The 15,568-nt window shown below is 36.0% G+C and overlaps 1 protein-coding gene across 1 annotated transcript; it reads left to right on the top strand.

The window, feature by feature from the left end:
- Positions 1-3,558: 3,558 nt before the first annotated feature.
- LOC143246033 (pancreas transcription factor 1 subunit alpha-like) lies at positions 3,559-13,824 on the top strand. The gene is made up of 2 exons (XM_076492274.1): positions 3,559-4,105; positions 12,342-13,824. Exons 1-2 carry the CDS (start codon positions 3,664-3,666, stop codon positions 12,518-12,520), a joined length of 621 nt encoding a protein of 206 aa, XP_076348389.1. The 5' UTR covers positions 3,559-3,663; the 3' UTR covers positions 12,521-13,824.
- Positions 13,825-15,568: the final 1,744 nt, after the last annotated feature.

Genomic DNA, 15,568 nt, shown 5'->3' with positions numbered 1-15,568 from the left:
CTTCCCTCTAGTCTTACACTGCTAAATTAGGGACGGCTAGCACAGATAGCCCTCGAGTAGCTTTGTGCGAAATTCAAAACCAAAAACAAATTCACGTTTATAACTAACAATGAAGGTGTTTATCGTTGAAATGGTGTGACCTTTGTTTTTTATTTTTATAAAAATACACCCAGGATTTAACACGTGGAGATGTGAATTGATATATTATTGTGTTCTTTTTATGATTCTGTGTTAATCTGATTACGTGTGCAGTCATAAATTATGTTGTGTCTATAAGATTTTTTGCTTGTTTGTTTTTGAATTTCGCGCAAAGATACACGAGGGTTATCTGCGTCTCTAATTTAGCAACGTAAGACTAGAGGGAAAGCAACTAGTCATCACCACCCACCACCAACTCTTGGGCTACTCTTTTACCAACAAATAGTGGGATTGACCGTCACATTATAACGCCCCATGTTTGGCGTGATAGGGATTCGAGCCCACGACCTTTAGATTACGATTAGAGCGCCCTAACCACCTGGCCATACCGGTCCTTTATGTAGAAAGGTTCTTATATGAACAGCTTACTAATTGAGTGGAACTGGAGATACCAAAATTGCAATAAAAATATCTTACTTTCTTGTTTGTAGGCTTTTCACCATTGCACTTCTAGCTGTTCTTGAAGTCCAAAACATTTGATTTCCCACTGGACATGACCAAATGGTTAGCGCATCTGGACTGTTAATTCGAGGAATAATGATTTGTGACCATTTTCTACGGAAACAAGAGTTGGTGGTGAAAATGATGACCAGTTGTCTTTTTTCTATTCTTCAGCCAATTCAAAATTAAATACGGCAGGATTAATATGTGGAAAAGCCCGTATTCATTTATGGGCGAAATTCTCAAACGTATAAGGAAAAGTTATATTTTACTGGTTAACATAGGTGGTCTACACATCTCCGCATGGCCAGGTGGTTAGGGTAATCGTCTCGTAATCTGAGGGTCGCGGATTCTAGTCTCCGTCACACCAAACATGCTCCCCCCCTTCATCCGTGGGGACTTTATAATGTGTAGATTAATCCCACTATTCGATTGTAAAAGAGTAACCCAAGAGTTGGCGGTAGGTAGTGATGAATAGTTATCTTTCCTCTAATCTTATACTGCTAAATTAAACATAGCTAGCACAGATAGCCCTCATATATCTTGGCGCGAAATTCCAAAACAAAAAAAAACCCAAGCATGATCTGCATAATATATTTATTATAGGGTTTCGAAAGGAAAGTCTTTAAGTTTTTTTATATGTATGTATATATATATAACCTTACTATTTATAATCAATATCGATGTGAGGTGACAGATCGTTTCAATACATTTTGGAATTCGTGATGACGAGACACTAGTACTGGTATTAATATATTAAAAAACCAAATATACACAGCCATAAAACTATGTTCACCCGATAAAATTAAAAACAAATAAAACAACATGTCATCAACATCAACAAATTTCCTCCAAAAATCATTGAAAAAATTATACACACACACCTAGATCAACAACACAATAAACAACAGACAAACAATAATAAATTCCAAGAAACGACAAACAACAAAACCTTTCACTACTGCATACCATACATTCCCGATATCAGCGAAAAAATAACCAACATTTTGAAGAAACTTATAACAAATTATAACATTCCAGTAAACACAAAATTTATTCAAAAACCAGGTACAAAACTAAAGTCCATACTTTGTAAAAACGACGCTGAGTAAAACAACACCAACAATTTTTAAAATACAATGCAACAACTGCCACGACATCTGTATTGGAGAGACAAGTAGAAATGTGGAAAATAGGTTCAAAGAACAAAAAAACAAAATAACCTTCACACGTTTTTCAACACTGCAAGTCAAATAAACACAACATAACCATAGAAAACATCCATATACTAAGTGGGGAAACAAATATAAATAAACACAAATTCAAAGAAGCCCTACTTATACAACAACTAAAACCAAAATTAAACCAATATAAAGAAACACCTTATACCTATACCAATTAATAAACTAACATCTAACTGCAGCGCCCCTACAATATCGTACCCGTTTATATTCTGGTCTCTGAGACATGTGCCAGGGGCAACGGTCACTTGCAACCTCTCTTAACATGAAGATGACCTAAGAAGGTCGAAACGTTGTTTTGTACTTTAATTTAATTAAAGTTTTCTTACCCATACCAGCCGTCCTGAGAATACAAATTTTGAAATTATACAGAATGTTAAAACTGAGATTGAACAAAATACAAATTTATCGTATGTATTCCCAGACATAAAACCTAAAATGCCTCATCTCTTTCAGAAACTTCAACAACTGAGTTGTTCAGACCACTTTCAACACGATCATAGTTTCGTCCCACGACTAACTAAATGTACTTCCGCAGTGTCCCTGAAAGTGCTCTGTTTAGAGTCAATAGAACCAAAATTAATAGTGATAAATATATTTATTTCTTGCTTTTGAAGTTCGTATGTCATGCAGTGTTGTAGTTCACAGAGAGCATAATTCTTCTCGTGATTCATGGCATGCGCACGTTTTACTGATGTGAAGAGAGTACAAGCTGCAATATTAAGCATTCTTTATGTCACTTCATTTATGGCTACAGACTAACTGACAGACAACGCAATAATGTGTAGAGAAATTATATAAATGACCCCTCTGGTAAATGTTTTGGCGCAGTTAAAACGAATTATTCTTAAAGGAAAAATCAAGAAGATTTTCTCGCATAGTACATTCTTAATTACTCATTAGGTTTCGTAGTAACTTTTTCTTTTACAGTTTGATAAAGTCTCACACTGCTTTTATATGAGAAAAAAAAATTATAGTCTGGTAATGTCTCACGCTACTTTTATGAAAGAAGGAATTACAGTGTGGTAAGTTCTCAAACAACTTTCACAAGAGAAAAAAAAAACATTTTATGAACTTCTTAATTTACCTGTTATCTCTCACTCTTTTATCTTTGATTGAATTTGCTAAGTTGTAAGTGAATAGATATGTTTATCATTAAGTTGTAAATATACATAACGTTCTGATAAAATAATGCACCACTTTCATGTCGCTCAGAACATGCTCAGGTAATACATTTGAAGTAAAAGTTTGTTTACTTCTACAAGCGTATATATAAACACACACATGTGTGGTGTATGTATGTATATAAAAGAAGATATAAAATAGGCGTCTTTCCAGATAACACCATAAAGAATGTCTCTGTTATGAAACAAGTTAATTTTAAAAGCGATTATCCTGTATTTATACGTCTCTAGTCTACTGATATTTTAAATTTTATCTGTATTCATGAGATTTATTCTCGTGATATTTTTTAATATTGTAAGTGAAACCGATGTTTGAGCTTAGCTTTTGACCAACTCGAGACATTCCTGAGAAACATACACTTAATGTTAAATCAGCAGCTTGCAAGTTTCTACCATTGGTCTTATTAGCGTAGGTGGGTGGAGCCAGTAACAGCCAATCATCTACTAGTGGAAAAACGACAGGTGATATTTTGTACATCAGTTTCTCACGTGAACGTCACCATACTTGTACGTGCATATTTGAGAGTATAACAGTTTTCGTTACATTGTATTATAAACCACTAATCCACAAAGATATCTGCCAACAAAGTGATACGGAAATGGAAAATATTAACTTTACGAACATAGGCCAACAATTCTTGGATTACCAACACAGGAACCATTGCAATGACCAGAATAGTTATTCTGGTAGTTCAACAATAAAATCTTTAACCCTTCATGCCCAACATTCAGACCAAGAAAATTTCCGTGGGTACAAAAAGCGTCGAAAAAAAACTCATCAACATTATTACCAACAACGACACACGGCGAATCAACGAGAACGAAGACGAATGCAGTGTATCAACGATGCTTTCGAAGGACTTCGAGCTCACATTCCAACGTTACCTTACGAAAAACGATTGTCTAAGGTGGACACCTTGAAATTAGCTACTGGATACATAGAGTTTCTAAGAGAGTTAATTCAGTCAGATACTTATTCTGACCCACTAAAAAAACAAGGAAGCGAACAACCCAAGAAAATAATTATCAATTATCATAAAGGTGAGGACATTGATGGCGTTTTTAAACACCCCAAATCTCAAATAAAATCATTGTATTTGTGTTTCAAAATTATTTGCCATGTTTTTGCCTAAGTGTTTGATATTCGATTTTTTTTGATTTTTTTTAGTTCTATTTATTTTCACGTGTAAATCATTAGTACAAGCTTCTTGTTACAAGCTCGGAGAATGAGATAAACAACGTTTAGCTACATGGAAACACTAAACCAGCTTAAATAAGAGTTGAGCGAATACGTAAACAAATTTTGATTTTTCTGTGCTTATCAAATACGTTATTTGTTTTAGCATGAGAAGATAAATTATTCTATCTCAGCATTATACTGTTTAGTAACAAGCATGCTTTTATAAAACATCTGTTGAAACAGTTACGTTTGTGATTTAAGAACACATTAATCTGTATTTAAGAGAAAAAAAAACATTTGTTGAAACAGTTACAGTTTGTGTATATTTGCGATTTAAGAACATGTTAAACTGTGCACACAACAGCTAAACTATTTGTTAAAACAGTTAGTTTATGATTTGTGAACACGTACAACTGTGTACATAACAGCTAAACTATTTGTTAAAACAGTTACAGTTTATGATTTGTGAACACATACAACTGTGTACATAACAGCTAAACTATCCGTTAAAACAGTTACAGTTTATGATTTATGAATACACACACCTGTGTACATAACAGTATTTTTAGTTCTTAATTCAGTAACAACAGAGTTCATGGGAAGTTACGACTATCTCATCACGTAGAAACTTTAAGTCCTCGTTCTTTCTGATCTCGGGATCTATAATGTTTTTATCGTGAAAATGTCAAGTTTGACAAATTTGTGCACTGGTTTTAATACTTACTGATAATAAGTTTACATTTTTAAATATACACATACATCAAATTTAAAACTCTGTCTTTTAAATTATAAAACTATGTGCTTTTGGTTAAAACTGAGAAGAAATGACATTGAAATAAGAAATACCAAACAAAAATAACAAGAAATAACAGACAAAAGATACGTACAGATGGAAGGACATTTAATTTATTTATTTTCTACTGTGTTTATGACAAACATAACATTTTCAAAATTTAGACAAAGTCCTGATAAATAGTTAGTAAGATTACAAAAATAGTAAATATTTTTAAAGTGACATTTAGTAATTGAATTTTAAAATTTATCTCTTGGTTTTTGTGTTTGTCCTAAACGAATTCCTGAGAAATCATTGATAATACAGATAACCTGATATATAAATTTAGCGTTCTACAATATCTAGAGATTAATTATGCATAGCATCGCTGTTGATGTTTTAAAAAAAACACCAGAAACAATAAAAAAAATAAATGTATAATTGCAGGGAATAAAAGATAGAAATCATGAATGACGTAGAGGCCTAATCTATTTTTTGATTCGCTGTTCTCCTTGTGTGCAACAGTTTGTTTGTTTGTTTTGAGTTTCGTGCAAAGCTACTCGAGGGGTATCTGCGCTAGCCGTCCCTAATTTAGCAGTGTAAGACTAGAGGGTAAAGGCATCGAGTCATCACCACCCACCGCCAACTCTTGGGCTACTCTTTTACCAACGAATAATAGGGTTGATCGTCACGTGATCACGCCCTCGCAGCTAAAAGGGCGAGTATGATTGGTACGACCGGGATTCGAACCCGCGACCCTCAGATTAGGAGTCGAACGCCTTAACACGCTTAGCCAGGCCGGGTGACAGACTGGATTCACTTAGTCGAAATATAAAAATAACTTTAGTAAAAACTAAAATTAAGTGCTCCTAAAAATATTGTTATTAATAAGATAAGTAAAACTGTTATTTTGGAGAGAAATAATATAATGTCGGTTTTAATACACTTCTCAGTAATTTCTTTATTTATAAATAACTCATGAAAGTTATAAATAACAATGTTCAGAACTGTATATATTGTTACAATTTCCTCACTAAAAAAGAAAAAAAAATATGTAAATAGCAACTTGCTTGAAATTATTTAAGTTATATTCATTATCAAAAGCTCGTATCCCAACTTACACATCAGGCATTTTAATAAATAAATCACCAAACTTTCGTAGTCAAACTTTGAAATTAAGGGAAGTGTTCAACCTCAAGCCTGATTTCAAAACTCAACCAAATTTTATCCGTAGATAAAATAACTTTATATTTCTTAAGACCTTTCCGCGCATCAAATAATAACATTCTTTATTTATGGTAGAATTACTTCAATGGGTTTCTGGTTGACAAACACTCCTCTGAAAATGGTGAATTTTGTCTTTCTTTCTCCAACTTTTCTATTCTTACAACAAAAGGGTAACAGTTTCAGTTGAACATTTCTTAATGTTACTTGCTTCCATCTTATAACTTTGGGTGAGATTATAGGTTTTATTCAACAATATTTTTATTAAGTGCCAATGAAAAAAAACGTGCATATACCATGTAAAAATGTGAATATACCATGTGAAAGTCGGCTCATGAAACAGTAATTTGTTATAGCCTAAGTATAGAGAAATGATAGGCTGTTGTTCTATCGTAAGAACCGTGTTAGTGTGTTGACTGTTTAAATTCTTCAAAAACTAACCATACTGACTCAAAGCCTTCAAAGCGCCAGAATGTTATATATATATATATGTTATCTCTAATCATTGTTTTTCGTCATAGCAAAGAAATAAATTAAATATCAAAGGTGTTATATTCAACTTAGTGTAGCAGTTTTTGGTAGATTGTATTATAAACCACTAATATTTAAGGATATCTGGTTATAAAGCGATATGGAAATGGAAAATATTAGATTTACGAACACAGGCCAACAATTCTTGGATTACCAACACGAGAACCACTACAATGATCAGTATAGTTATTCTGGTAGCGCAACAATAGAATCTTTAACCCTTCATGCCCAACATTCAGACTAAGAAAATTTCCGTGAGTGCAAGAAGCGTCGAAAAAAACTTATCAACACTATTACCAGTAACGACACACGACAAATCAACGAGAACGAAGACGAATGCGCAACGAAGATGAAAAGTGTTATCCATACATCATTTCTGTAATAATTGTTTCTCGTAATAGCAAAGAAATAAACTAGACATCCAAGGAGTTATATTCAACTACGGCGCCGCATCATCAATTTATTGACTAAAAAAATGTTTCTTTTGTTGGAAATTCCAGTGATATTTGAAAAACTTTTGTAGAGTGTTCATTTATATCACCTACCTCTGTAAATACCAACCTACAGAATATACATATAATTTCATCTAAATGTGTAGTCTATGTAAATATAATAGTACTGCCTGTTATTTGTTGTACGTCCATGTAACTACTTCGCAGGGTGTGGAGAGATCTTCACCAAAATTGGTATGAAGGTTCATTAAGTCTAGTTTTACATTTTGCGGTCTTCACTGGAGTTTCTTTTTACCACTACGTCGCCCCCTGTTGATAAATCTTCATCAAATTTGGCATGAAGTTTTGTGGCGTCCATGCTAAGATATACGTCAAGTTTCTGTTCCATTAATCATGAATTTGCATAACTTCCGTCCAGGAAACGGGTACTCCAGCTAGTTAGTAAATGAAGTTTCACTTAACAAATATCTTCATGGAATGTAACTGTCTAACCTCTTCTAAAGATTCAAAACTACTGTCAGAAATATAATAGTTACTTTATGAACTAAGAGAAAAAGTTCCAGGAGAAGTCAGTTAAACGATTTGATTGTTTGTTTTGGAATTTCGCACAAAACTATTCAAGGGCTATCTGCTCTAGCCATCCCTAATTTAGCAGTGTAAGACTAGAGGGAAGGCAGCTAGTCATCACAACCCACCTCCAACTTTTGGGCTACTCTTTTACCAACGAGTAGTGAGATTGACCGTAACATTATAACGTCCTCACTGCTGAAAGGGCGAGCATGTTTGATGCAACGGAGATTCGAACCCGCAACCCTCAGATTACGAGTAGAACGCTTTAACCCACCTGGTCATGCCGGGACCAGTTAAACGATGATTGAATGTTTCAATATTAGAAAAAAACTATTTCAACTATGGATCCGTCATTGTAAATATTTATAAGTTTATTTTAACAACGGGAAAAATTAGTTTAGAGCAGTGGTTGTTAACCTGGGTTCAATCGAACCCCAGGGGTTCGGTGAGTTAGTCTCAAATGTTTGGCGGAGGTCAAGACACACACACTATGTGTGTGTCCGTTTCGTTCACCCCACGCGTATGATTCGTGACGTCATGCTCCACTTGGCCATCATTGGCTGCGGCTGATCACGTCACATCACTTGGCCTTGATATCTGTGCTGCAGGGAACTTCGTGCGCTTAGCAGTCGACTTGTGACTGTAGTAATCGTGCGTCATTTGTGATTTTTTTCCTAATTTTTCAATCCCTTCATACCAACTATGTCGAGAAGAAACATAAAGTGATCAGACGAATACATACAATATGGATTTACGTGTATAACGGAACATGATGGGAGTCAACGTCCTCAACGCATGATTTGCAACGCCAAGTTGAGCAATTCTAGTCTAGCACTGGCAAAAACTAAGAGAACACTCCATAAAGCTGCATGGAGATGGGAAATATAAGAACACAACGTTTGCTGAATTCAAGGTAAAGAGAGCCAGGTTCGATGAAAAAGCTACTTTGTCTGTTCTCGGCTTTGTACCCATCGACAAACCGATCCTCACAGCATCGTACGAAGTTTCGTACTTGATCCCAAAGCAGGGCAAACCACACACCATTGGTGAAGCACTCGTAAAACCAGCTGCATTGAAGATGGCGAATATTATGCTGGGAAAAGCTGCTGAAAACAAGTTATCCCAAATTCTTCTTTCAAATGACACCATCAGCAGCAGAATAGATGAAATGAGCAATGATATCTTGGCTCAAGTAGTTGCAGATCTGATTTCAAGCCCAGCTAAATTCAGCCTTCAACTCGACGAGACCACCGATGTTTCCAATCTAAGCCGTCTTGTTGTATTCGTGCGCTATGTGAAGAACGACGAGATAAAAGAAGATTTTTTGTTTTGTAAGCCTCTTACAACAACAACTAAGGCAGCCGACGTGAATAAACTTGTGGATGACTTCTTCAGAGACAACGATCTTTCGTGGGATATGGTTTTTGCAGTTTGTTCGGACGGAGCTCCAGTCATGCTGAGTCGAAACTGGTTTTGGTGCGCTGGTGAAAGCTGATGCACTACACATCATTGTAACGCACTGTGTTCTGTACAAGCATGCATTGGCAACAAAAACCTTGTCTTCAAAACTGGCAGAAGTATTAAAAATTGTAGTGGAATGTGTGAACTTTATGTGAAATAGTGCCCTGAAGCACCGCATCTTCAAAGAGCTGTGTAATGAAATGGGCTCTGAATTCGAGGCACTTCTGTACCATTCTAACGTTCGGTGGTTATCCCGGGGAAAGGTGCTGAATCGTGTTTTTGCCATGCGTGTGGAATTAGCCCTGTTTTTGCAAGAGCACCAACATTGTCATGCAGATTGCTTTGAAAAATCTGAGTTCATTCTCATTTTGGCGTACTTAGCCGATATCTTCAATGCTCTCAATCATCTCAATCAACAGATGCAGGGCGGTGGAGTCAACATCATCGAAGCGGAAGAAAACCTGAAGGTTTTTTAAAAAAAACTACCGTTGTGAAAACGACGAACAGAGAATGATAACTTCGCAAACTTTCCTCTGCTGGACGACTGTGTAAGTAAGATAGAAGATGTGTCTGAAATCGGAGACATTTCTGTACCCGGGGAACCGAAGCAAGCAATTGCCATGCACTTAGATAAGCTCGCAAAGTCTCTCGACGGATACTTCCCCACCAGAGAGTCATATCCAGCATGAGTGAAACAGCCGTTCACGTTTAGTGTTGCGATAGCAGATGTCAATGATGAATACCTCGACGAAATCATTGAACTTCAGCAGAGCCAGGTTCAACAGCAACCTTTCAGAACAACAACGCTCTCAACGTTTTGGCGTCACGAAATCGTAGCGTACCCTCTTATTGCTAAGAAAGCCCTTGAGATACTTATACCGTTTGTAACAACGTATCTTTGCGAACAACCCTTTTCGAGGATGGTAGACATAAAAACGAAGAAAAGGAACACACTTTGTTGCAAAATGATATTAGAGTGGCACTTGCCAAGGTGAAGCCGCGCATTAGCTTCAAAGAATATAGCTTTCACATTTTGAAATTTCCATCAAGAGTTTAGATGTGAAACTACTTTCTAGAAGCATGAACACTTCGCTTTTTCAGGTTAAAAATACCATCCACACTTCAGGTTATATCAAAGTCATGGTCGCTTTTTTAATTGTAATCTGTGTATCAAGAGTTTAGATTTAAGAGGTAAGTAGCATATGATACTTCACCCTGACAATGCTTAACTTCTCTTTATATTTGAATCCAAGTTAGAAATATAATCCCATTATTCTAATGGATGGAGTTGGTGTCATGGTTTTTGGTTTGTTTTGAATTTCGCGCAAACCTACACGAGGGCTATCTGCGCTATCTGTCTCTAATTTAGTAGTGTAAGACTAGAGGGAAGGCATCTGGTCATCACCATCCACTGTCAATTCTTGGGCTACTCTTTTACCAGTGAATAGTGGGATTGACCGTCACAGTATAACGCCCCCACGGCTGAAAGAGCGAGCATGTTTGGTGCGACGGAGATTCGAACCCGCGATCCTCGGATTACTAGTCGAGCACATTAACCACCTGGCCATGCCGGACCTGGTGTCATGGTAGATAAGATTATTTGATTGAATTTAAGTGGGAAATAGTACTTATACTTTAAACCTTGTGCATGGTCATGTCTCACAGTTGGAGATGAAAACCAAATAAATCTACTCTTACATCAATAACTGTTTTGAACACCTTTGTATTTAAGTAACGTACTTTATGTGTAATTAGCTATGCTTGTTACTAACTATATATTTTTCGTTATGGCTTCTGATCAGAGGTCAGTATTAAATTACTTCTAGCCAAAACAATTAGGAGTGATTCAGTCCAGAAATCTGGGCTTTGGTTGCTGATTATGGCCTATGGTTTGCCTATTTCGTAAAGGCCAGTAGCTGATCATAGGTCTTTTATTTATTTCTCTATAAAGATACTAAAAAACGTTAATCTATGTTAAGAATGTTTCGTTTTGCATCAGAGACTGAAGAACCACACGAACACCAATACGTATATACGTTATGATGTAGACAGGTTTTAGGATGGACCTTCAAGGACCTTTAGGCCTAGTATGGCTAAGTGGTTAAGGCAATCGACTCGTAATCCGAGGATAGCAGGTTTGAATCCCTGTCACACCAGACATGCTCGCCCTTTCAGCAGTGGGGACGTTACAATGTATGGTCAATCCCACTATTCGTTAGTTAAAGAGTAGCCCAAGAGTTGGCAATGAGTGGCAAAGTTCTAGCTGCCTTTCCTCTAACCTTACACTGCTAAATTAGGGACGGCTAGCGCAGATAGTCCTCGAGTAGCTTTGCGCGAAATTCAAAAGCAAACAAAACATTCAAGGCCTTTTAAAATTTGTATTTAATGAATATTATACTTTCTTTAAATATCATATGACTGGACATTATATAGACTAAGTTATCTTTTTCACAAGCAACTCAGTGTATTTTGTGTGTTAAACAGACCCTAGGAACAAAGTTAAACTACTTTGAAAATGTAATGCTAAATTACTTTAGTTTCCACCTGCGTGCAAACTACGTTGAAAATAACATTAAGCGTTTTTTTACTTTTGAGGTTTTCGACGAAATTTCTTTTGGAATGCAGAGTTTTTAAAAACTTAACAAAGTATAACTTGATAATAACGAACTTTTATTGTGTCAGGTATTCATATATTTTTTTCGGTCGTCTGTCATGTGACTTTTCGTTTGCCGTGAGAACTATGTATACATTTGTCAAATTTAGGAATGAAGCATTAGTACGTTTCTTTCTGGCCCGGCACTTCCAGGTGGTTAGGGAATTCGACTTGTAATCTGAGGGTCACGGGATCGAATCCCCGTCACACCAAACATGCTCGCCCTTTCAGCCGTGGGAGCGTTATAATGTTACGGTCAATCCCACTATTTATTAGTAAAAGAGTAGCCCAAGAGTTGGTGGGTGGTGATGACTAGCTGCCTTCCCTCTAGTCTTACACTGCTAAATTAGGAACGGCTAGCGCAGATAGCCCTCAATTAGCTTTGCGCGAAATTCAAAACAAACCAAACGTTTCTTTCTCTATTTTTATTTCAGGTGGGACAAACAACAATCTACCACTGGCCGGTCATTCTCTTTCCTGGACTAATGAAAAACAACCACCCCAAAAAAGACACAGAATGGTTGCTAAATTATGGACTCCTGAAGATCCCGAGAAAATCAAGAAGCATTATGATGAATCAGTTCCACAGTCGGAATGCTCACGCGCATCCTGAACACCCCGTTTTAGAGCTCATTTGTATTTATTAATATTACGCGAGTTACCTTTTGTATTGGCGTTCATATATTACTTTCATTATTATCTTACAAGAACATGAATGATTGAATTTTCAATACGCATTAGAACTGTATAGAAGTTGTCTTCAAAACAATCCTGTTCTATTATTGCAGGTAATCACTTCTTCGTATTAGTAGGTATAACATATCTTGTTCAAGGGCGGTCTGTACCACTGAGGGGTTTGTTTGTTTTTTGTCAACGAAAATGATTCGGTTCCGTGCTTATATTGAGCAAGCAATGTAAAAACCAGTTAACTGTGCGTTCTGCACAAAACTACAATAAAAGTTACACACACACTCGCATGTAAACTAATAAAACTTGCAAAGACAAACGAACCTTCTGAAGTGTTATATTTCATTTCAATCGCAGACTTACCAGGTTTTGCTTCATATTCCCAGCGAACTTCGAAATGGAAAATAAACATCCTGGAAAAAAAAGATGCAAGCAGTTGCGTGGCAAGAAATCTTCAGTATTCGTGAAGTTCGTAGTTGTTAGACTGCGTTAACAGCGTTCGTGAGGAACGTCGGTGTTGTCAAGCGCTAGAAGAGCGAACAATGTGAAACTTATTTTTTTTTTCCTGCGTTGAACTAAGTAAATGAGTGAAAACACTTTTAACAAGTGGCAACTGAAAATAATAAAAAAGGCATATACGTGCATGTAAAAGTATACGCTGTTTAAACATACATGAAACAAGTCTGTAATAATAACAAATGAGATTTATCGCGCCCCACTGGTTAGCATCACGCACTATAGTTTTAATATTAACGTCTCGTTAACGAAAAAAACCAAAAAACTTGCAGTTCCCACTTCGAGGCCGTGGGTGAGATATGAGGCAAACCTCATTATTCGGACAGAGAAGAGGAGCCCAAGAGTTGGCGGTGGGTGTTGTTAACTAGCTGGCTTTTTTCTAGTCTTTAAGTTCAAAATCTGGAGCAGACAGCGATTAAGTTAATTTCAAACAAATTTTTCATTCAATTAATAAGGATATGTATAACTCTGTACGGTAATACTAATATCTGTTTCTTTCTTTTTATGTGTATATCGTATCTCAAAAAACGCGTTTTTCAGAACGCGAACGCGTATGCCATTGACAAAATTGCGAGGATTAAAGAGCTTGAACATTGTTTCCATTTTTGATTTGTCTTAAGGATTTCCGAAATCTGTTGTCAAGTCAGCGTTGAGTTTTACTTAACCGAGAAGTTTTAAATTCAGTATACATGTTGAATACAATAAATAAAACAGTCAAACACACAGATGTCTTGTCGTTAAATGTTAAAAGATTATTTGATCTTCTCATAACTGTTTCAGGGTCCACATAATAGCAGATACATCATTGGAAAAAAAATGGTTCTGTTGATAATTGTTGTTCGCGTCAATGATTTTCACTGTTTTTATTTTATTTCTTTATACAGCACCCAGTGGCTCAGCGGTATGTCTGCGGACTTACAACGTTAAAAATCGGGTTTCGATACACGTGGTGAGCAGAGCACAGATAGCCCATTGTGTAGCTTTGTGCTTAATTCAAAACAATAACAATTCTTTGCATTACATGCAATCAATATACTTCTCCTCGCTTGTAATAATTTTTAAATTTAATTGTATTTTGTACTTACCCCAGCATATTTAATCAAATTACGTCTTCTCAAACTTTGAGAAGTTATAGAAATATTAAAATACAAAACCAAATGTGACCATTTTACGTAACACGTTTACAGTTGTAAGTGTAACAGTTTCTAATTATCACGGAAACTTCTTTGGAAATTTTTACGTACATCCTTAAACTTCTTTGTTCCAACAACTACGATGTAACAAAGTACTTTAGCAATTGCAATTTACTTCATAAATGTGTCTGTGTTAATAAGGTGACGTGTCGCCACGGACGCTGTCTGTAGGGTCGCAAGCGACGTGATTTTCACCTAAGTATTAGGCTTACCGGCGATTTGCTGCCAAATAAACAGTTTAGTGACACCAGTAATAAAAAGGCGTGTTTATAAATAAACTTTTCTGAAAAGTATTAGGTTGAGGAATAATTCGTGAGCGTTTTTAAATAATTTCATTCAAGCATTACATGCAAGACTATCCAATACTTCAATGCATGAACACATTACACCCAAAACATTTATTATGATACTTTATTTCATTTAATACCTAGGTATATAGTATGCATTGTTTTAAACGAAATTGCCAGAAATTAAATGCGAAAAGCAGATGGTGTCGAAAATGCTCGATTTTGTCCACTTGACATTCCATTTAATGAGCTGAAAATGAAAGCAAAAATTAAAGACATATGAAAATCAAACACATCACCTATTAGAGCAAAAAATTATCTACCAAATGACATGAAATATTTTGCGAAAGCGTTTCATTTATGAATATATTTTTTTAACTTGAAAAAACGCTCACAAATTATTCCTCAACCCAATAATATTCATACGGTACATTGTTAAAATTTACAATTGTTAAATGATGTAAAACTAAAGACACGAGATTTCGAAGAAGGGAACTTTCAATATTTCTTATTAAAGCAAAATAACTTGAACAACAGAACATTTAGGCCATCATTAGGGCACAAAATCACTCCAGAAACAACCTTTATCAATGAAGGTGATGTTAAGCAAGAGAGCCCACTGAGCCAAAGAATTGATCATGATGCAATTGGCCATACACCCTAGTGCAACTAACGATGTAATAAAAAAGGATTCGAAGAAGGTGAAAGCCTACAAGCCAAAGTTTATAAACTTACAACCAAACTTCGGAATAAGCAGAAAGAACTCCGAAAAACTGGATTTCACAGCAATCCCAGTTGACTACATATATATGGTATATTGCCCAGCATGGCCAGGTGGTTAGGCACTCAACTCGTAATCCGAGCGTCGCGGGTTCGAATCCCCATCACACTAAACATGCTCGCCCTTTTAGCCGTGGGAGTGTTATAATGTGACGGTCAAACCCGCTATTCGTTGGTAAAAGAGTAATCCAAGAGTTG

The sequence above is a fragment of the Tachypleus tridentatus genome, chromosome 3 (assembly GCF_004210375.1).
Source record: "Tachypleus tridentatus isolate NWPU-2018 chromosome 3, ASM421037v1, whole genome shotgun sequence".
Lineage (NCBI taxonomy): Eukaryota > Metazoa > Arthropoda > Merostomata > Xiphosura > Limulidae > Tachypleus > Tachypleus tridentatus.
The sequence above is the reverse complement of the archived record's forward strand: the minus strand, read 5'-3'. Positions and strand labels throughout refer to the sequence as shown.

What these genes read in the sequence shown, in the direction of transcription:
- LOC143246033 (XM_076492274.1), top strand. Translation starts at nt 3,664, where the DNA reads ATGGAAAATATTAACTTTACGAACATAGGCCAACAATTCTTGGATTAC. An exon ending in AATTATCAATTATCATAAAG is followed by an intron (nt 4,106 to 12,341) that starts GTGAGGACATTG and finishes TTTTTATTTCAG; the next exon opens with GTGGGACAAACAACAATCTA.